This window comes from Aquarana catesbeiana, linkage group LG12, assembly GCF_042186555.1.
Source record: "Aquarana catesbeiana isolate 2022-GZ linkage group LG12, ASM4218655v1, whole genome shotgun sequence".
Taxonomy (NCBI): Eukaryota; Metazoa; Chordata; class Amphibia; order Anura; family Ranidae; genus Aquarana; species Aquarana catesbeiana.
Window position 1 is genome coordinate 220295359 of NC_133335.1, and position 22385 is coordinate 220317743.

Sequence of the window (22385 nt, forward strand, 5' to 3'; positions counted from 1 at the left end):
TGGTCACAGGCAAAGCGACGGTAAAATCAAGAGGACACTTTTTTTTTTTTTTTTTTTTAAACAAAATGTTATTTGAAATACACTTCTGGTTATTAAAGTTGCCTTTCCTACGGGAAAATCTCCTTCACGTTCTCCTCCGTCACAGCGTCTTAAAGCACCAAATACTCAACAAAGGCGTTAATGATACTCACACGTTAATACCGAATATTAAAACATCAACTACAGAGTTCACAAAAATGTTGGAAACCAGAACACAGGACATGAAAACCAGACACGATCCCCATGCAATATAAAGGTCAGCGATTTTTTTTTTTTTTATAATGCACCATGACACAGGCCGTCCACGCTCCGCCCCTAATAGCAGTAGTTCAGTTTGGGGTGGTGGAACGGTCCGTGTAAGATCTTCGCAGGACTCGTACCGCTGTGCCACGTGCGCACACACAGTGTCGGTTTATCGCTGTTAGCATTAACACGTACTCATGCGGAGGGGTCACCCACGAGTCTAGACCAATCGCCCCTTGCCGGGAGGTGTGGTCTTCTCAGTGCAGAGGAAGCGCTTGCCCTCCGCCCGCGTGTTTTTTTTTTTTTTTTTGCTGCTTCACCCAAACCCCCTCCCACCCCCATGCTCCGTACATTCACAAAACACTAAACCACGGAAAACATCTGCGGGGTCTCCGTCTGCCCCAATGCCGCCCTATTTTTTGGTGGGGCTTCACGTCTTTGGAAAGAGATGGTATGAGTTTGGTCCAGTTCTCCGACCGGGACCGTGGGGGGGGAGGGCTCAGAACACGGTGCACTTCTTGCCAGGCCGCTTGACGGGGGGAGGGCAGAGGACGGCGCGGATGGCCTCGTCGAAGACGGTCTTCAAGCCACGTTGGGTGAGAGCCGAACACTCCAGGTACTTGACGGAGCCTTGTGCAAAAAAAGAGGAAAGTTCATTAGACCTCGGTGAGGGACAAAACATGGGGTTTGCTATCTATATATGTAAGACAGTTGGGGCTCATTAGCTAAATATGGGAACAGCCATCACCAAGCCTTCTGAAAATGCCAGCTTTCTGGTTTCCATACTTTTAAGTCACTGACCAGGAATAGAACTGTATAGAACGAAAAAAATTCATTTCAAGTTGTTATTTAAATAAATTCAGTTTAGTGGCATTTTCAGAATAAGGTCTGCAATGGTAACCTCGCTAATTCTCACATTACATGGCGTTTCTTTAAAGTCCAACTTCAGCCAGTTTTGAATAGTCTTGGCAAGTGTAAGAGCTCATTTACATTTTAGTATTAAAGTGATTGTAAGGGTTCTTTTTTTTTTTTTTTATCGTGACTGCGACATTATGGCGGACACATCGGAAAATTTTGACACATTTTTGGGACCACTGGCATTATACAGCGATCAATGCTAAAAAATTACATTGATTACTGTAAAAATGTCACTGGCAGTGAAGGGGTTAACCACTAGGTGGCGCTGTAGGGGTTAAGTGTGCCCTAGGGAGTGATTCTAACTGTGGGGGGGGGGGGGGCGCTGTGTGTGACACGACACTGATCATAGCTCCCGATCACAGGGAGCAGAGATCAGTGACAGTGGCACTATGCAGAATGGGGAGATGCTTGTTTACATTAGCATCTCCCCGTTCCTCCTCACCGTGATACGATCGCAGGTATCCCCGCGGACATCGGGTCCGTGGGACCCGAGATTGCGGAGCTCCCGGCGGGGCGCGCCCGCGAGCCGCCTCTTAAAGGGCAACATACAGGTACGTTAATCTTCCTGTACGTGCCCTTCTGCCACAGTATATCTGCGTGAGGCGGTCGGGAAGCAGTTAAATAACAAACATATCGTACTTGCCACCACTGTGCAGCTCGTTTTGCACAGAGTGGCCCCGAACCTCGTCTTCTGGGGTCCCCCGACGGCTCTCGTGGCTCCTCCCCACATCAGATAACCCCCTAGGAGAAGTGCTCTCCCGGGGGATTACCTTGCGGGCGCGCTCCCGAGTCCATAGACGCTGAATGTATGACTCGGCCCCTCCTCCTGGCGCTCGCGTCATTGGGTTTGATTGACAGCAGCGGGAGCCAATGGCTGCGCTGCTATCAATCTATCCAATCAAAAGCCGCGAACCCTGGGCAGAGAGACTGCGTGTCCCCGCCGGGTCAAGTTCCAGGGCTCAGGTAAGTAAAATGGGGGGGGGGGGGGGGGGGGGGGTTGGTCACTGCCAGGTGTTTTTTCACCTTAATGCATAGGATGGTTTACAGCCCCTTTAAGGCTTCATGCACACTGGCGCTCATAAAATGGCCGTTTTTTTTTTTTTTTTTTTTTTTTTTTTTTAGAGTTTTGGCTTTTTTTTTTTTTAACAGCCCATAAACTCCACTCTATGTTATCCATTTTGTCCATGCACACATGGACGTTTTTGAACTTTTATCAGTAGTGGAGTCTATGGGCTGTTTTCTGAACGCCATAAAATCGCGTTCGGGAGTCGTTTTTCTGACCACAAAAAAAACGCCAAACGCTCAAATGTCGATAAATGCTCAAAAATGTGGCTCACCAGTGTTTAATGTTTTTGATCCATTGGAAAAAAAAAAAAAAAGCTAAAGAACGCTAATAAGCACTATTGCAAAAACGTTAAGACTCACTGCAAAGCTACTAGTGTTTTTATAACGTTATTTTAACGTCCAGTGTGCACGGAGCCTAAGGCAGCCCATTGAAAAAATAAAAAATAAATAAATTGCTTCCAACGCACTAAAACATTCCAGAAAATTAGACATGTCAACATTTGTAATTGAACACACGATGGTACGCTGCAGCACATGTGCGTTGCCTTAGAGTGTTATCGAAAATGAATAGCAATGCAGGTAATGTGCATTTGTAACGCAAAGATATTTATGGGCCCATTAGAAAAACTTCCTCACTTCCTGTCCTGGAGACGACAAGAAACGAGGGGAGAAATTTTCAAGGAGACCCAAACATAATGACGATTCAACAAAAAAGGTCCTTAACCCTTCTCTATTTTACCAAAAACTACAGTCTGTGTCCCCACTTGGGTTATCTCCAATCAGTTCCTGTGCTGACAGGAAGTGAGGAGGGAAACCTCCCCAATGGGGACACAGACCACAAAAAGAAATCTGACGGATTCCTTCCCCACACTACCAAAAACTAAAACAATTTGGCTTTAAAGCGTTTAACATAAAAAAAATAAAAATAAAAATCCTGTTCCCTAAAAGCATGTTATACAGCACAGTGCTTGTGCTGTGTAATTTCGCCCCTTCTATCACCGGCTGGTTCTGCCCTCCCCCCTCTAAACTGCCCATGGTGTATCATCTGACAGCTACAGTGGGCGGAGCCGCCTCTCACCTCCTGACTGATGTCAGCGGAGGATCCTCAGCCCTGCCTGCTGCAACTTTCAGGCCGAGAAAGGAGAGAGGCGCCGGGTCACGTGAGCGCAGATCTGCGCTCTGTAAACAGGTATATAGCTGCCAGACCCCCTCCTCCCCCTTCCCTTGGCGACTTTGAAGGCTCACTCCTCCTGTTGCATTCTCCATAATAGGATTTAAAAATCGAGGTGGGAGAGCAGACCTTTTTGCAGTGGGGGATTCTGGGAGCTGAAACACCCGAGAGATCAATGCTGAAATTCCCAGGAGATATAAGTATCCGGTGGGCGATTTAAAGAGACACTGTCACTTTGCCCAATATGGGACAGTATATTCTGATAGCCATCCCAATGCCCCCAACCCCATTCCTCCAAACAAGGTATACTCACCCATTTGTGCCAATTACACTCTTCCAGAAGGGGATATGATTTCAATTTACAAATACTGTACTGGTGACCCCACAATAGGGATAAAACTTTTTCGCGGAAGGTAGTTTAACAAGACAAGTGGCCACTCATTAAAATGAGAAGAAAAGAAGTTTAACCTTAAACTACGTAAAGGGTTCGTTACTGTAAGAGGGGCAAGGATGTGGAATTCCCTTCCACAGGCGGTGGTCTCAGCGGGGGGCATCGATAGTTTCAAGAAACTATTCGATAAGCACCTGAATGACCACAACATACAGAGATATATAATGTAATACTGACATATAATCACACACATAGGTTGGACTTGTGTCTTTTTTCAACCTCACCATCTATGTAACACTTGCACCACTGCTCTAATGGGGCATTTTTCCGGGGTTGGGGGGCATGTGACCTCCCCATTTGACAGTGCTCCTGCCTTAAAAAGGATAAGTTGATCTTTTGTCCCTAAATGTGACAGCGGACGGAGGATCTTCTCCCCTCACCCGCTGTCACAATTCAAAAACCAGCATGTCCGTGTGGGACTCCACCCATTTGTTTTCACAGTTTCCTGTGAATGAGACTAGTACCGTCAACCATTGTGACAGACATCTTGTAGTTCTGAATGAACTGTGAGGGCACCGATGAGCGCACTTGTAGTTCATTCACAAGCCCTTCGGCTCTCGAAACTGACAGCCTGTATGGGGATACGGGCTGAAAGCTGCAGGGCTTGTCTGTAGAAGCCTGACTATGTACCCCTGATCCACCGATTGTAGGTGCAATGCTTTCCAGGCTTCTGCAGGAAAATAAATAAATAAATTCACATTTTCTTGTTCTTCCAAAAAAGATGTGCATTTATTATATTTTCTAAAAAGGGTGGACTTATCCTTTAACCACATGCCAACCAGCACAAGACGATGTACGTCGGCACAATGGCCCGGCTGGGCAAATGGGCATACAGGTACGTCCCCTTGAAATCGCGGCATTGTGGGTGTGCGCGCCCGCCGTGTGCTCTGTGACCGTGGACTTGATGTCCACCGGGGGGGGGCCTGCGATCGTGTCACGGAGCGGCAGAACGGGGAGATGCCTATGTAAACAAGGCATTTCCCTGTTCTGCCTAGTGACATGACAAATATCTACTGTTACATGTCACTGGGAGCAGTGATCGCTCTCATGTTGTAGTGAGCCCATCCCCCCCCCCAGTTAGAATCACTCCCTAGGACACACTTAACCCCTTCATCGCCCCCTAGTGTTTAACCCCTTCCCTGCCAGTGTCATTTACACAGTAATCGGTGCATTTTTATAGTACTGATCGCTGTATAAATGATAATGGTCCCAAAATAGTGTCAAAAGTGTCCGCCATAATGTCGCAGTCACGATAAAAAAAAAAAAAAATGCCATAAATATATCCCCTATTTTGTAGGCGCTATAACTTTTGCGCAAACCAATCAATATACGCTTACTGCGATTTTTTTTCTTTTTTATCAAAATTATATAGAAAAACTACATATCGGCCTAAACTGAGAAAGAATTTTTTTTTTTTTATATATTTTTTGGGGATATTTATTATAGCAAAAAGTAAAAAATATTGCTTTTTTTTTTTTTAAATTGTCGCTTTTTTTTGTTTATAGCGCAAAAAAAGAAAAACGGCAGAGGTGATCAAATACCACCAAAAGAAAGCTCTATTTGTGGGAAAAAAAGGACGTAAATTTTGTTTGGGTGCAACGTCGCACGACCGCGCAACTGTCAGCTAAAGCGACGCAGTGCCGAATCGCAAAAAGTGCTCTGGTCAGGAAGGGGGCAAATCCTTCCGGGGCTGAAGTGGTTAAGATGACAATTGTCAGGCTCAAAAACGTCACATGGGAGAGCTTAGTAAATGAGGAAAGGCTCTATTTGGAAAAGTACCCAATCACATACAAGAAAAGAAAAAAAAAACAAAAAAAACAAAAGGAGCATTTTTGCTTTCACATGATTGGATGATGGAAGGCAGCCAAGCTTCCCCCTATTTACTAAGCTCTGGAGCAACTGCACTTGCAAGCCTATTTGCCTTTAGTAAATTAGCCCCACTGTCTCTTTAAAGCAGGCCTGTCACAAGGGGCAAGATGACGACATTTACTGCAGATAGAGCCATTAAAAATATTATGAACAAGAAGATAAAACATGTCCGATCCACTATAAGGCCCCTTTCACACGATCGGTCCGCCTGTCCGTTTTTTTCAGGTGGATCCGAGCGGGCCACCCATTGACTTCTATGGGGAGGCGGGTGTATCCGCTGACACCCACCCTGCCATCCAATCGGACAAGAGCCGCTCAAAACAGACGTATGGTGATCCGTTTTCATCCGATCTCCCCATAGAGGAGAACGGGACTCCGATAGGTCTGTCTCTGCACAGCGATCGGACACGGACCTGTCATCCGCTCAGAGGAGCAATCCCCGCTAAGCAAGCAGAGTCCATCAAAACGGATCCGCCTCGAGTGAAAGGGGCCTAAAACTATTTATAGAATAGCAAAATCGCGTGCAATGTCTTACCTATTTCTCGTGCCATAGCCAGACCCTGAGGATACGTAATTGGTGACAACCGCTTGTCCCTCAGCCGTTCAATGGTGTCCTTGTCATCTCTCAAGTCCAGTTTTGTACCCACTAGTATGATGGGGGTGTTGGGGCAGTGGTGTCTTACTTCTGGGTACCACTAAATACAAAACAGATTGCATTTAGAAAGCTTAAAAACGTTCACATTTCTTACCAATGGATGTTTTAGGTGCAGCCTGCTGGTTAACACAAATAGCAAGTCACGTGGTTGTACTTCATGCCCAAAGCGGGCAGACATGGTGTTTTCAATCTGCAGCGCTGTCATTTCCTGTAAAATGCAAATATGGCTACCTGGAGGCGTTCTGTACACAGATGTATACAGAACACCCCCCCAGAAATGTAATTTCCTGTTTGTGTAATGGGCTTGCTGGTTTTCCCAGAAGTCTGCACTGAGATACGAGTCAGATTTTGGGCATCCCCTGCAAACAAATGTCATTTTTGGTGAGATACTCCCAAAAGGGAAATCAGGTCTAAAGTGGATGCAGACCCTGCCACTTTCCTCACTAGAGCCCTGCAAGTGTAGCAGCTAATTATAAAATCACTCCCATTAGATTCACCCTGCGCATGGACACAGAGAGGCAAACAGCTATTTCTTCAGAATAACAAAAAGGTAGGAATCTACAACTAAGTTTGTTAAAATCCCTGCAGTGTACAGAGATCACCCAGAGGGGAACGTTTTTTTTTTCTCAGCAAAAGTGGAGTTACTCTTTAGGTTACAGAGAGTCTTATGACTTCTCTCACTGACAGCTCAGTTTTGCTGGTTTGGTTTACTAGTAAGTGACCATGAACAGACAAACAAGGCAGATTTAAAAGTATAGCCAAAGCTAATTTCCTATGGATCGCAGTTCAGTGGCGGTTGGTGGTTTTTTCTTTTGGGGGGGGAGGGGGGGGGCGGGACAAACCACCCTCCCTCGATCGGTTGGCCACAGCAACAACCCCACCCCCCCAGGACTGTCAGGACATCAAAGCCCTGCACTTACCCCATCTAGAAACCGGGCGGCAGTGTATCCGGCTACCTTTTTTTTTTTTTCTGCTTTTCCTCTTTGGGCAGTTGTCAACACAGCAATATATTGAGTACAGCTGTGTTAGTGGAATGCGGATCCTTTAGTATTATAGCTGATAATGTCATGCAGAGTTTTCATCAAAAAACTAAATTGCACTTCAACTTACTGGGGAATGTATATAGGCCTCATTCACACAGGCGTACCAATCGGTACATACGGATCCATACACCATGTGAAGGGCCATCTTCATTCATGCAGGGTGTACAGGTGTTCCATGCAGGCAGCCTGGTCCAATCAATGACGGGTGGCCAGCTGCCCGGATCTTCAAGCACATCACCTGTGGTGTGGATCATGGCGGCTTCTGCCGTGCAGCCCCCTCCTCCTCCTAGGCATCTAAAAGGATCGCCTGACCTTTTCGGCCTATCGGGAAACGGGTATCAGACCTGCGCTTCCTGATTGGCGATTCAGTGTTATAAAAGCAAATATTCATTTGCTTTTCTAACACACCTGGGTGGGCTTCAAACGCAATGCTCTGCGCCACGAGCCCACCCTATTTTGAAGCCATATAAAGCCTATGGCTCTAATCGGGTGCGGAGACTGACAGTTGGTCTTTAATTGCTGAGTTCTCAACGTAGAGGCAATGGGGGACAGCTATAGCATGAGATCAATGCTGCACCCCCTAGGCGAGTATAAATATTTAATATTTTAAAAGTCTATACTGCTCTTTTAAAGAAGGTAAACTCAAACAGGACATGTTGTGCTTGAGGAATTAAAGCGGTTGTATAGTCAAATTTTTAACTTTTACCTACAGGTAAGCCTATAATAAGGCTTACCTGTAGGTAAAAAAAAATATCTCCTAAACCTATACAGTTTAGGAGATATTCCCCTTGCAATGAGCCGCAGACTGCAGCGGCGCATGCGCACACGGGATTTTCGTCTGAATCCCCTGTGCGCACGCGCGGGAGTGACGACACCGCGGCTCCAGCCACTCACAGCGCTGGAGCCGCGATACCCGGAAGACACGCCGAGGGCAACATGTCAGCTACCTCAGCCTGGACCAGGTAAGATACCGATGCCTCGTTCTAAGGTAAATATTTCATAATGAGCTAGTATGCGGTGCATACTAGCTCATTTTGCCTTTTACCTTACAGGTGTATAAAAAAAAAAAAAAAAAAAAAAAAGTGTCAGCGGGTTTACTACCGCTTTAATCACACCACACTTGGTACTGGTCCCACTGGTTCTTTATGGAGCGCTATTATGTAAAACAGTCTAAGGTCGCCTATTGATCCGTACACCCATAACAAAGGACTTGTCTTCACCTGTGCGGGTATTCTGTGCAGGCAGCCTGTTCTAATCAATGACAGGTAATTTGCTGCATTGGACCTGTACAGATTTCCAGGCACATCCTGGAATGTACATCTGTGCAGGTCCGATGCATGGATCAGATCACAGACAGGCTGCAGTCTGATCTCCATATTGGACCTACATGAATATACAATTGATGTTGAAGATCCGGGCAGCTGGCCACCCGTCATTGATTGGACCAGGCTGCCTGCATTGAACACCTGTACATCCTGCATGAATGAAGCTGGCCCTTAACATGGTGTATGGATCCGCATGTACTGATTGGTACGCCTGTGTGAATGAGGCCTATATACATTCCCCAGTAAGCTGAAGTAAAATTTAGTTTTTTGATGGAAACTCTGCATGACATTATCAGCTATGTAATACTAAAGGATCCGCATTCCACAGACACAGCTGTACTCAATATATTGCTGCGTTGACATTTGCCCAAAGAGGAAAAGCAGCCCAAAAAAAAAAAAAGAAACAAAAAGGTAGATATTTAACACAAATTACAATCTTAAACTGGTTGTAAAGGCACAAGGTTTCTTACAGTCATGCATTCTATCCACAAAGGTAAAAAACCTTCTGTGTGCAGCAGCCCCCCCCCCCCGCGCTACTTACCTGAGCCCCCTCTCGATCCAGTGATGTCCATGAGAGTCTTGCCTCTCCAGGGACTCGCATTCTTGATTGGCTTTTGGCAGCAGCGGGAGCCATTGGCTCTTGCTGCTGTCAATCACAGCCAATCAGGAGACGGAGTGGGTGGGGCCGAACCGCGGTTCCATGTGTGAAAAGACACACAGAGCCGCAGGTCAGGAGTGCGCTTGCTTGGGTGCCCCCCACAGCAAGCTGCTTGCTTTGGATCATGAGCCAGGGGTGGCGGGGGACCTGAGAAGAGGAGGATCTGGGCTGCTCTGTGCAAAACCATTACACAGAGCAGGTAAGTATAACATATTTCTTATTTAAAAAAAATAAAATAAAAAACAAAGCTTTAGTATCACTTAACCTGTTGATTTAATGGTTTCCAGTTACATTCAAGGCATGCCATGAAATTATAACTGACACAGTTGCTTGTGCTCTCAATTGATCGGTCAAGCCATCAAATGGTTGGTGTCTGCACTTTAGCAGCAGCAGATCAAACCGATTCTAAGATGGCAGCTTCCTTGGCTCTAAAAGATGGGAGGGTTTAGTTCCACTTTAAGCATTTCACCACCAAGCCTTACGACATCCAATGTGTCCTATAGGACGGCTGGCCTTTGTTACCTTTGCTCTGACGTTTTCAAATGACGCCGGACTGACGAGGGAGAAACAAATCAGGAAGACATCCTGCAAGAAGCAAAAATGGCAATATATGAGTTATCTGCACAGGTTAACACTGAGCACCAGGCAAACTGCTAAATACACAGATGAGCTACATATACAGGAGCGGTCTTATCCCCCAAAGGGTTTTCATATCTGTCCACCCAGTCCTGAGATTTACACAGCTCTGCCACACAGCACAGCCATCCACATGTCACAGTGGTGTCCTCTTCACCAACAGCCTGTTGACTGGACAGTGAAAGATCAGCAACACTGAGGAAGGTCATCCCTGTGCTCTCTCCTCCTATCAGCATATTACTTGTATCTACATATGCACACAGCACACCTGAGCTAAGGCAGTGCATTTATTTTTAAATTCACCCTCATTCAAAAAAAAAAAAAAAAAAAAAAAAAAATTCACACCTGCACTACTTTAGGCAATACACTCAACATGTTTACTTGTTTGAGCTTCTTTTTTTGTTATTGTTTTAATTAGAAAGATTTGCAGATGAACCACAAGAGGGAGCTTCCAGTGGCTCTGTGCAATTAGAATAATCTGAAATTGACCTGGAGGTTATGGGTTGCTGCACATATTACAGGGGTTGCTGGGGGTTCCTTGAGCTGTGGCTGACCAATCTCCTATGTGAGGATGTTTGCTGAGTTCTGGGTCCAGTGCCATTTGGCAGAGCCAGCAACATGATACCAATTATCTTTTTATCTGGCGGAAAGATAGGCATTGTTCCCACCAATGTAAGGAGCATTCTTCTCACTGACCACCAATGTAAGGAGCATTCTTCTCACTGACCACCAATGTAAGGAGCATTCTTCTCACTGACCACCAATGTAAGGGACATTCTTCTCACTGACCACCAATGTAAGGAACATTCTTCTCACTGACCACCAATGTAAGGAGCATTCTTCTCACTGACCACCAATGTAAGGAGCATTCTTCTCACTGACCACCAATGTAAGGGACATTCTTCCCACTGACCACCAATGTAAGGAACATTCTTCCCACTGACCACCAATGTAAGGGACATTCTTCCCACTGACCACCAATGTAAGGGACATTCTTCCCACTGACCACCAATGTAAGGAGCATTCTTCTCACTGATCACCAATGTAAGGGGCATTCTTCTCACTGACCACCAATGTAAGGGACATTCTTCTCACTGATCACCAATGTAAGGGGCATTCTTCCCACTGACCACCAATGTAAGGATCATTCTTCTCACTGATCACCAATGTAAGGAGCATTCTTCTCACTGACCACCAATGTAAGGGGCATTCTTCCCACTGATCACCAATGTAAGGAGCATTCTTCTCACTGACCACCAATGTAAGGAACATTCTTCCCACTGATCACCAATGTAAGGGACATTCTTCTCACTGACCACCAATGTAAGGGACATTCTTCTCACTGACCACCAATGTAAGGGAACATTCTTCTCACTGACCACCAATGTAAGGAGCATTCTTCTCACTGACCACCAATGTAAGGGACATTCTTCCCACTGATCACCAATGTAAGAGATATCCTTTCCAATGACCACTGATTTAAGGAGTACTTCTCTTGACCGAATAATTTAATTTTAGTAAGGGTTCTCCTAGACCTTAAAAATTATTTCAAGGGTTCCTCTGGGGTAAAAAGATGAAGGGTCTAGTCAGCAAAATTTTCTTTCTCCAGCCGTCCGAATCTAATTTCTGTTCTATGACTCAGGTCCTTCACATTACATCACATCACAGACAGCCCCCACCCTTTACATCAGTGTCTTCAATCCCCTCACAGCAACCCCCCCCAACATCACAATCCCCCTTGCAATCACAGCCGCCCCCCCCCTCACATCCCAGCCCTCCTCCTTACATCACAGCCCCCCCCCCCATATCACTACTCTCTCCTTTCATATCAAAGCCCCCCATATCACAGCCCCCCCCATATCAAAGCTCCCACTAAAGACAGTGCTTGCTTACATTTACAGTAAGTTACAGTTCTTCCCCTTCACTGTCCCACCCTAACACAGCACAGCGGAGGGCGGGAGTCACAGCAGGGTGGATTCCTTTTCTGTATATGTATTTGCCTGCCTGCCTCTGCTGCTGTTAAAGGGGAAGAGGGCGGGAGATACGGAAGGTCCGCACCGAGGGCGGGTGATACGGAAGGTCCGCACCGAGGGCGGGAGATACGGAAGGTCCGCACCGAGGGCGGGAGATACGGAAGGTCCGCACCGAGGGCGGGAGATACGGAAGGTCCGCACCGAGGGCGGGAGATACGGAAGGTCCGCACCGAGGGCGGGAGATACGGAAGGTCCGCACCGAGGGCGGGAGATACGGAAGGTCCGCACCGAGGGCGGGAGATACGGAAGGTCCGCACCGAGGGCGGGAGATACGGAAGGTCCGCACCGAGGGCGGGAGATACGGAAGGTCCGCACCGAGGGCGGGAGATACGGAAGGTCCGCACCGAGGGCGGGAGATACGGAAGGTCTGCACCGAGGGCGGGAGATACGGAAGGTCTGCACCGAGGGTGGGAGATACGGAAGGTCTGCACTGAGGGCGGGAGATACGGAAGGTCTGCACTGAGGGCGGGAGATACGGAAGGTCTGCACTGAGGGCGGGAGATACGGAAGGTCTGCACTGAGGGCGGGAGATACGGAAGGTCTGCACTGAGGGCGGGAGATACGGAAGGTCTGCACTGAGGGTGGGAGCTGACCGACTCTTCTTTGTAACAAGTGGCAGCAAGCAGAGGAACACATATACAGAAGAGGAATCCACCTTGCTGCAACTCCCGCCCTCTGCCATGCTGCAAGTTTTAACACAGACAAGAGAGGAATCCACCCAGGTTGCTAAGTGGTGCGGTCCGCGGTCCGGACAGAACGGTCACTCGGTCCGTGTCCGGACTGTGGTCCGCCATTTAGTGACGCCTGCCTTAGAGGATACATTACATAAGCTCACTCACCGTCTGAGGGTAGGAGAGAGGTCTCAGCCTATCGTAGTCTTCTTGGCCGGCAGTATCCCAGAGTCCCAGGTTGACGGGCTTCCCATCCACCATGACATTGGCTGAATAGTTGTCAAATCTGTGGGTGGACAGTCAGCAAAATCCATAGTTTACGATTAATAAAAAAGACTAACTGCTGCACCTTGTCGGCTGACATACATTTTATTTATATATATTATATATACACACACACACACACACACACACACACACTATATATATATATATTTATATTATTTATTTTTAGTTTTTATAGTTTAATTATTTATAGTTTTCTAAACAGCGAATACCGATACTTTCAGTAACAATTACCGATACCTTTGCGGTGCGATATGAGCCCATACAAAATGAATGGGCTCAAATCGCACTATAAAGAATCGCATGTGAACAGGAATGTGGTGCGATTCCTGTCCGAATCACATGCGGCTTCCCATGCCGCGCCTGTGTCAACCCAGGCTGAAGTCACTAAGACAAGCCTGGGTTCACACAGGAGCGGAATGGGAAGCCGCATGTGATTCGGACAGGAATCACACCGGTTTCCCCATTCGGATAGGAAACGCACCGGATTTCCTGCACACTTTCCAGTGCGATTCGAGCCCATTCATTTTTGTATGGGCTCGAATCGCACCAAAAAAGGGTATCGGTTTTAGGTATTGGAGCATTTGCACGAGTACTCATGCAAATGCTTAGTTTTGGATTGGTGCAACCCAAATAAATACACCCAGACCACCCTAAGGCCCCTTTCGCCTGTGCGGACCGTTCAGATCCGCCTGTCAGTTTTTTCAGGCGGATCTTTTTCTATCATCATAATGTTGCAGTCACCTTTATTGTTAACTGCATTTTAATACCAAAAAAAAAAAATTAAAATAAATGTCTTTGAACTTAATTAAGTAATGAATTAAATAAATAAATTAAAAAAAAATAAAAAAAAATATATATATATATATATATATATATATATATATATATATATATATAAATATATATATAATAAAATAATAAACATAAAATTACTTAATTTTTGTATAATGTTGCAGCCACCTTTATTGTTAACTGCATTCATTCTAAAACCAAAAAGTAAAATAAAAAGAATTAAAATGTACTAATAAACTTTATATATATATATATATATATATATATATATATATATATATATATATATATATATATATATATATATATATTAGGGCTGGGCGATTTTCTAAAATTAAAAAAAAATCTGCGATCTTCTTAAAAAAAAAAACTTGATTCGAAACGAGTTTTTTTTTTTTTTTTGGACACTGCGCCAGTCCTGAGGAGCTGCAAGCAGGAGTTTTTAGGTGAGGCCGCGACTTTGGCCTAGTCCGTGCCGTCCAGCCTCGCGGACTAGGCCGAAGCCGCGGCCTCGCCTAAAAACTCCTGCTCGCAGCTCCTCAGGACCGGCGCGGTGAAAAAAAAAAAAAAAAAAATCTAAAAAAATCGATTTGCTTAAATTTTGAATCGATTTAAGATAATAATATTTAAATAGATTTTTTCCCCAGCCCTAATTATAATATATATATATAGTGGGTTATTTCCTTTTCTTTCCTCTATTCTTTTCTGGTAGTGTCAGGGTAGACTCCCAATCTTCCACCAATATTCCATAGAAAAAAACGACAGGACATGTTCTCCAATGCAAAATATTCTTGAATATTTTGCATTGGAGAACATGTCCCGTCGTTTTTTATATATATATATAAAATAAGTATGAAATATTAAATAATTAAAAAAAAAAAACTAACTAATCACTTCATATTTTATATTTGGGTGCCGGCCAGTAAGCTGAATCATCAGGGTTCTTGTATCTCTTGGTGACAGACGTGGGAACTCTGCCCCCCCAGGTTCTCAACTCCGCCCCCTCTTTGGTGCAGCCATTCAAGCGGAGGCTTCAGCAAGAGGAGCGAGTCTGCAGAGGAGCGATATTACTGCTGAAGCACACAGGAGATACAAGCCCACAAGTGATCCGGATCACTATATTCCGCCCTTCGCGAGAACATTTGGAGCGGACGGTTCCTTGAAGTGGGAATACTCACACGGTGGGGATGTACTCCCCGGGGAAGGCGTTGGTGGTGTAACTGATGAGGAGGCAGGTCTTTCCGACAGCTCTGAGGAGAGAGAGAGAACGACATCATCACACAGGCTGGAAAGTGGAGCGTAATGAAGGAATGTTTGGAAGGCTGGAGGATGAATCACTTGTGTCTGGTAATTAGTGAGGGCTCATTATGGAACGTTCCACAACAAACGCTGGCGAGGTGTCTTATCGAATCCACAGAAACCCGAGCGATGAAATCCAAAGCCAGAGAGATAGGCAGATGCCCATAGCAACCGGTCAGGCTTCATCTATACAGACGGGCAATACGGTCGCTACGGGCAACAGGGCCCTTTAAGGATGCTGATGTAAACAAAAACAAAAAAAAAAAAAAAGAACCTGTTGCCCTTGGTAACAAATCTTTTTGGCAGGGATCAGAATGCTATGGGCAGCAGTGCCATTTAATGTGGTTTTAGTCAGAAAATGAAGTCTAGCTAGAGGATGATGATGATGAGGACGTCAGGCCCATTTTGCAGGTATAGATATGTAAATTAAAAATAAGAGCCCATACTGTATAAAATCCAGTACTACGCCGTCTCACCCTGCTCTGCACATGCTCAGTTCATCTCCATTTTTGGCATTGTGCCGAAACACAGAGCCACTGGAGGCAGAGCTGCTGACGGCCTAAAGATTTACTGCTGCTCAGGGTCTCTGGGCTTCAGCAAAATGGCCGCCTCCAGCAAAAAGAAACAGCGCACACTAATTAGCATAATTCTGTAGAATGTATGTTCCTTGCTAAAGAACATTATTTTTTTTACCAAGTTCATATTGTTCAAGTCTGGCTTTAAGGATGCTAAAAAAAAAGGATGCACGCAGAGGGTGTAGCGGAGTACAGGGACGCACGCAGAGGGTGTAGCGGAGTACAGGGACGCACGCAGAGGGTGTAGCGGAGTACAGGGACGCACACAGAGGGTGTAGCGGAGTACAGGGACGCACGCAGAGGGTGTAGCGGAGTACAGGGACGCACGCAGAGGGTGTAGCGGAGTACAGGGACGCACGCAGAGGGTGTAGCGGAGTACAGAGAAGCACGCAGAGGGTGTAGCGGAGTACAGGGACGCACGCAGAGGGTGTAGCGGAGTACAGAGAAGCACGCAGAGGGTGTAGCGGAGTACAGAGAAGCACGCAGAGGGTGTAGCGGAGTACAGAGAAGCACGCAGAGGGTGTAGCGGAGTACAGAGAAGCACGCAGAGGGTGTAGCGGAGTACAGAGAAGCACGCAGAGGGTGTAGCGGAGTACAGGGACGCACGCAGAGGGTGTAGCGGAGTACAGAGAAGCACGCAGAGGGTGTAGCGGAGTACAGAGAAGCACGCAGAGGGTGTAGCGGAGTACAGGGAGGGACGCAGAGCGTGTAGCGGAGTACAGGGAGGGACGCAGAGGGTGTAGCGGAGTACAGGGAGGGACGCAGAGGGTGTAGCGGAGTACAGGGAGGGACGCAGAGGGTGTAGCGGAGTACAGGGAGGGACGCAGAGGGTGTAGCGGAGTACAGGGAGGGACGCAGAGGGTGTAGCGGAGTACAGGGAGGGACGCAGAGGGTGTAGCGGAGTACAGGGAGGGACGCAGAGGGTGTAGCGGAGTACAGGGAGGGACGCAGAGGGTGTAGCGGAGTACAGGGAGGGACGCAGAGGGTGTAGCGGAGTACAGGGAGGGACACAGAGGGTGTAGCGGAGTACAGGGAGGGACACAGAGGGTGTAGCAGAGTACAGGGAGGGACACAGAGGGTGTAGCAGAGTACAGGGAGGGACACAGAGGGTGTAGCAGAGTACAGGGAGGGACACAGAGGGTGTAGCAGAGTACAGGGAGGGACACAGAGGGTGTAGCAGAGTACAGGGAGGGACACAGAGGGTGTAGCGGAGTACAGGGAGGAACGCAGTGGGTGCAGCGAAGTACAGGGACGCACGCAGAGGGTGTAGCGGAGTACAGGGAGGGACGCAGAGGGTGTAGCAGAGTACAGGGAGGGACACAGAGGGTGTAGCGGAGTACAGGGAGGGACGCAGAGGGTGTAGCGGAGTACAGGGAGGGACGCAGAGGGTGTAGCAGAGTACAGGGAGGGACGCAGAGGGTGTAGCAGAGTACAGGGAGGGACACAGAGGGTGTAGCAGAGTACAGGGAGGGACACAGAGGGTGTAGCGGAGTACAGGGAGGAACGCAGTGGGTGCAGCGAAGTACAGGGACGCACGCAGAGGGTGTAGCGGAGTACAGGGAGGGACGCAGAGGGTGTAGCAGAGTACAGGGAGGGACACAGAGGGTGTAGCAGAGTACAGGGAGGGACACAGAGGGTGTAGCGGAGTACAGGGAGGAACGCAGTGGGTGCAGCGAAGTACAGGGACGCACGCAGAGGGTGTAGCGGAGTACAGGGAGGGACGCAGAGGGTGTAGCAGAGTACAGGGAGGGACGCAGAGGGTGTAGCAGAGTACAGGGAGGGACGCAGAGGGTGTAGCAGAGTACAGGGAGGGACGCAGAGGGTGTAGCAGAGTACAGGGAGGGACGCAGAGGGTGTAGCAGAGTACAGGGAGGGACGCAGAGGGTGTAGCGGAGTACAGGGAGGAACGCAGTGGGTGCAGCGAAGTACAGGGACGCACGCAGAGGGTGTAGCGGAGTACAGGGAGGGACGCAGAGGGTGTAGCGGAGTACAGGGAGGGACGCAGAGGGTGTAGCAGAGTACAGGGATGCACGCAGAGGGTGTAGCGGAGTACAGTCTATGGGGGGAGATGTAGAGTGATGCACACAGAGGGTGTAGCGGTGTACAGTCTATGGGGGGTGATGTAGAGTGATGCACACAGAGGGTGTAGCGGTGTACAGTCTATGGGGGGTGATGTAGAGTGATGCATGCAGAGGGTGTAGCGGTGTACAGTCTATGGGGGGTGATGTAGAGTGATGCACACAGAGGGTGTAGCGGTGTACAGTCTATGGGGGTGATGTAGAGTGATGCACACAGAGGGTGTAGCGGTGTACAGTCTATGGGGGGTGATGTAGAGTGATGCACACAGAGGGTGTAGCGGTGTACAATCTATGGGGGGGTGATGTAGAGTGATGCACACAGAGGGTATAGCGGAGTACAGTCTATGGGGGTGATGTAGAGTGATGCACGCAGAGGGTGTAGCGGTGTACAGTCTATGGGGGGTGATGTAGAGTGATGAACGCAGAGGGTGTAGCGGAGTACAGTCTATGGGGGGTGATGTAGAGTGATGCACACAGAGGGTGTAGCGGTGTACAGTCTATGGGGGGTGATGTAGAGTGATGCACACAGAGGGTGTAGCGGTGTACAGTCTATGGGGGTGATGTAGAGTGATGCACGCAGAGGGTGTAGCGGTGTACAGTCTATGGGGGGTGTAGAGTGATGCACGCAGAGGGTGTAGCGGAGTACAGTCTATGGGGGGTGATGTAGAGTGATGCACGCAGAGGGTGTAGCGGAGTACAGTCTATGGGGGGTGATGTAGAGTGATGCACACAGAGGGTGTAGCGGTGTACAGTCTATGGGGGGTGTAGAGTGATGCACACAGAGGGTGTAGCGGTGTACAATCTATGGGGGGGTGATGTAGAGTGATGCACACAGAGGGTATAGCGGAGTACAGTCTATGGGGGTGATGTAGAGTGATGCACGCAGAGGGTGTAGCGGTGTACAGTCTATGGGGGGTGATGTAGAGTGATGAACGCAGAGGGTGTAGCGGTGTACAGTCTATGGGGGTGATGTAGAGTGATGCACACAGAGGGTGTAGCGGTGTACAGTCTATGGGGGGTGATGTAGAGTGATGCACACAGAGGGTGTAGCGGTGTACAGTCTATGGGGGTGATGTAGAGTGATGCACACAGAGGGTGTAGCGGTGTACAGTCTATGGGGGGTGATGTAGAGTGATGCACACAGAGGGTGTAGCGGTGTACAGTCTATGGGGGTGATGTAGAGTGATGCACACAGAGGGTGTAGCGGTGTACAGTCTATGGGGGGTGATGTAGAGTGATGCACGCAGAGGGTGTAGCGGTGTACAGTCTATGGGGGGTGATGTAGAGTGATGAACGCAGAGGGTGTAGCGGTGTACAGTCTATGGGGGTGATGTAGAGTGATGCACACAGAGGGTGTAGCGGAGTACAGTCTATGGGGGGTGATGTAGAGTGATGCACACAGAGGGTGTAGCGGTGTACAGTCTATGGGGGGTGATGTAGAGTGATGCACGCAGAGGGTGTAGCGGTGTACAGTTTATGGGGGGTGATGTAGAGTGATGCACGCAGAGGGTGTAGCGGTGTACAGTTTATGGGGGTGGTGTAGAGTGATGCACACAGAGGGTGTAGCGGTGTACAGTCTATGGGGGTGATGTAGAGTGATGCACACAGAGGGTGTAGCGGTGTACAGTCTATGGGGGTGATGTAGAGTGATGCACACAGAGGGTGTAGCGGTGTACAGTCTATGGGGGGGATGATGTAGAGTGATGCACACAGAGGGTGTAGCGGTGTACAGTCTATGGGGGTGATGTAGAGTGATGCACACAGAGGGTGTAGCGGTGTACAGTCTATGGGGGTGATGTAGAGTGATGCACACAGAGGGTGTAGCGGTGTACAGTCTATGGGGGGTGATGTAGAGTGATGCACGCAGAGGGTGTAGCGGTGTACAGTCTATGGGGGTGATGTAGAGTGATGCACGCAGAGGGTGTAGCGGTGTACAGTCTATGGGGGGTGATGTAGAGTGATGCACACAGAGGGTGTAGCGGAGTACAGTCTATGGGGGGTGATGTAGAGTGATGCACGCAGAGGGTGTAGCGGTGTACAGTCTATGGGGGTGATGTAGAGTGATGCATGCAGAGGGTGTAGCGGTGTACAGTCTATGGGGGGTGATGTAGAGTGATGCACACAGAGGGTGTAGCGGAGTACAGTCTATGGGGGGTGATGTAGAGTGATGCACGCAGAGGGTGTAGCGGTGTACAGTCTATGGGGGTGATGTAGAGTGATGCATGCAGAGGGTGTAGCGGTGTACAGTCTATGGGGGGTGATGTAGAGTGATGCACACAGAGAGTGTAGCGGTGTACAGTCTATGGGGGGTGATGTAGAGTGATGCACACAGAGAGTGTAGCGGTGTACAGTCTATGGGGGGTGATGTAGAGTGATGCACACAGAGGGTGTAGCGGAGTACAGTCTATGGGGGGTGATGTAGAGTGATGCACACAGAGAGTGTAGCGGTGTACAGTCTATGGGGGGTGATGTAGAGTGATGCACACAGAGAGTGTAGCGGTGTACAGTCTATGGGGGGAGATGTAGAGTGATGCACACAGAGGGTGTAGCGGAGTACAGTCTATGGGGGGTGATGTAGAGTGATGCACACAGAGGGTGTAGCGGAGTACAGTCTATGGGGGGTGATGTAGAGTGATGCACACAGAGGGTGTAGCGGAGTACAGTCTATGGGGGGTGATGTAGAGTGATGCACACAGAGGGTGTAGCGGAGTACAGTCTATGGGGGGTGATGTAGAGTGATGCACACAGAGAGTGTAGCGGTGTACAGTCTATGGGGGGTGATGTAGAGTGATGCACACAGAGAGTGTAGCGGTGTACAGTCTATGGGGGGAGATGTAGAGTGATGCACACAGAGAGTGTAGCGGTGTACAGTCTATGGGGGGTGATGTAGAGTGATGCACACAGAGGGTGTAGCGGTGTACAGTCTATGGGGGGGGTGATGTAGAGTGATGCACACAGAGGGTGTAGCGGAGTACAGTCTATGGGGGGGGTGATGTAGAGTGATGCACACAGAGGGTGTAGCGGAGTACAGTCTATGGGGGGTGATGTAGAGTCCGGTGCGGGGATGATGTCATGGATGTAGATGGGGGGAGGATGCTGATCACACATCATGACACGGACATCACCGTACGATGACAGCACCGAACGATCCCCCCCGGGCTCCGCCTCTGCATCACCATAGACCCCCCTCCCCAGGGGCCCCACACCCGGCTCCATCCCGGGCCACTCACCCATCTCCCACCACCACACATTTGATGGCCTGCATGGCACACACGGGACCGGAGGCGGCTGATAGCGGAGGAGACCGGCGGGCTCAGCCGGGAGAGCAGACAGGAGGAGGGGCGAGGACTGACACACTGCGGAGGGGGCGGGGACAGGGGCGGAGCCGACAGACGGGGGCACGTGATGGGGTCACATGGCGGGGGGAAGGGAATACATCACAGTACCAGGAGGATGGAGGAGACTGAGAGCGGGGTGCAGGAGAGTTCTGGGGGGACACATCATGGGGTACAGGAGGGGAGGGGTGTTTAAGGGGGTGGTTGAGAGGGCACAGGGTGCAGGAATATGCAGGGGGAATACAGAGCATCCGGAAAGTATTCACAGCGCTTCACTTTATGTTTCAGCCTTATTCCAAAATGGAATAAATTCATTATTTTCCTTAAAATTCTACAAACAATAACCCGCAATGACAACGTGAAAAAAAGTTTGAAATCTTTGCAAATTTATTAAAAATGAAAAAATGAAAATAATCCCCATGTACAGAAATATTCACACTCTGCTCAATACTTTGGTGAAGCTCCTTTGGCACCAATTACAGCCTCAAGTCTTGTTGAGTATGATGTTACAAGCTTGGCACACCTATTTTTGGGCAGTTTCTCTCATTCTTCTTTGCAGGACCTCTCAAGCTCCATCAGGTTGGATGGGGAGCGTCGGTGCACTGCCATTTTCAGATCTCTCTAGAGATGTTCAAGTCTGGGCTCTGGTTAGACCACTCAAAGACATTCACAGAGTTGTCCTGTAGACACTCCTTTGTTATCTTGGCTGTGTGCTTAGGGTCCTTGTCCTGTTGGAAGATGAACCTTCTCCCCAGTCTAAGGTCCAGAGCGCTCTGGAGCAGGTTTTCATCAAGGATGTCTCTGTACATTGCTGCATTCATCTTTCCCTCGATCCTGACTAGTCTCCCAGTTCCTGACGCTGAGAAACATCCCCACAGCATGATGCTGCCACCACCATGCTTCACTATTTTCTCGGATGCCCACCTAACCAATTGTCCTTTGGATCCTGTTCCCTCACAACTACTATGGTCACCCTCTTCTTCTATCCTATGCTCCCTCACCCACATCTTCAATTTCTCCCTCTCTAGTGGCATCTTCCCCTCCCCTCTAAAACATGCGCTGATCACTCCCATTCTTAAAAAGCCCTCACTGGACCCTACCGACCTGAACAACTTAAGACCCATCTCATTGCTCCCATTCACCTCTAAACTTCTAGAAAGCTTAGTCTACAACCATCCTAACTCCGACCTCAGTGAAAATAACCTTCTTGACCCCTTACAGTCTGGCTTTCGCTCGCAGCA

General features: G+C 48.5%; 1 protein-coding gene across 1 annotated transcript; it reads right to left on the reverse strand.

The window, feature by feature from the left end:
• Positions 1 to 64: 64 nt before the first annotated feature.
• On the reverse strand, positions 65 to 21193 carry RAC3 (Rac family small GTPase 3). Its single transcript, XM_073606709.1, has 6 exons — positions 21040 to 21193; positions 15036 to 15107; positions 12946 to 13063; positions 9960 to 10022; positions 6292 to 6451; positions 65 to 912 (listed from the first exon to the last, which is right to left on the reverse strand). Exons 1-6 carry the CDS (start codon positions 21072 to 21074, stop codon positions 782 to 784), a joined length of 579 nt encoding a protein of 192 aa, XP_073462810.1. The 5' UTR covers positions 21075 to 21193; the 3' UTR covers positions 65 to 781.
• Positions 21194 to 22385: the final 1192 nt, after the last annotated feature.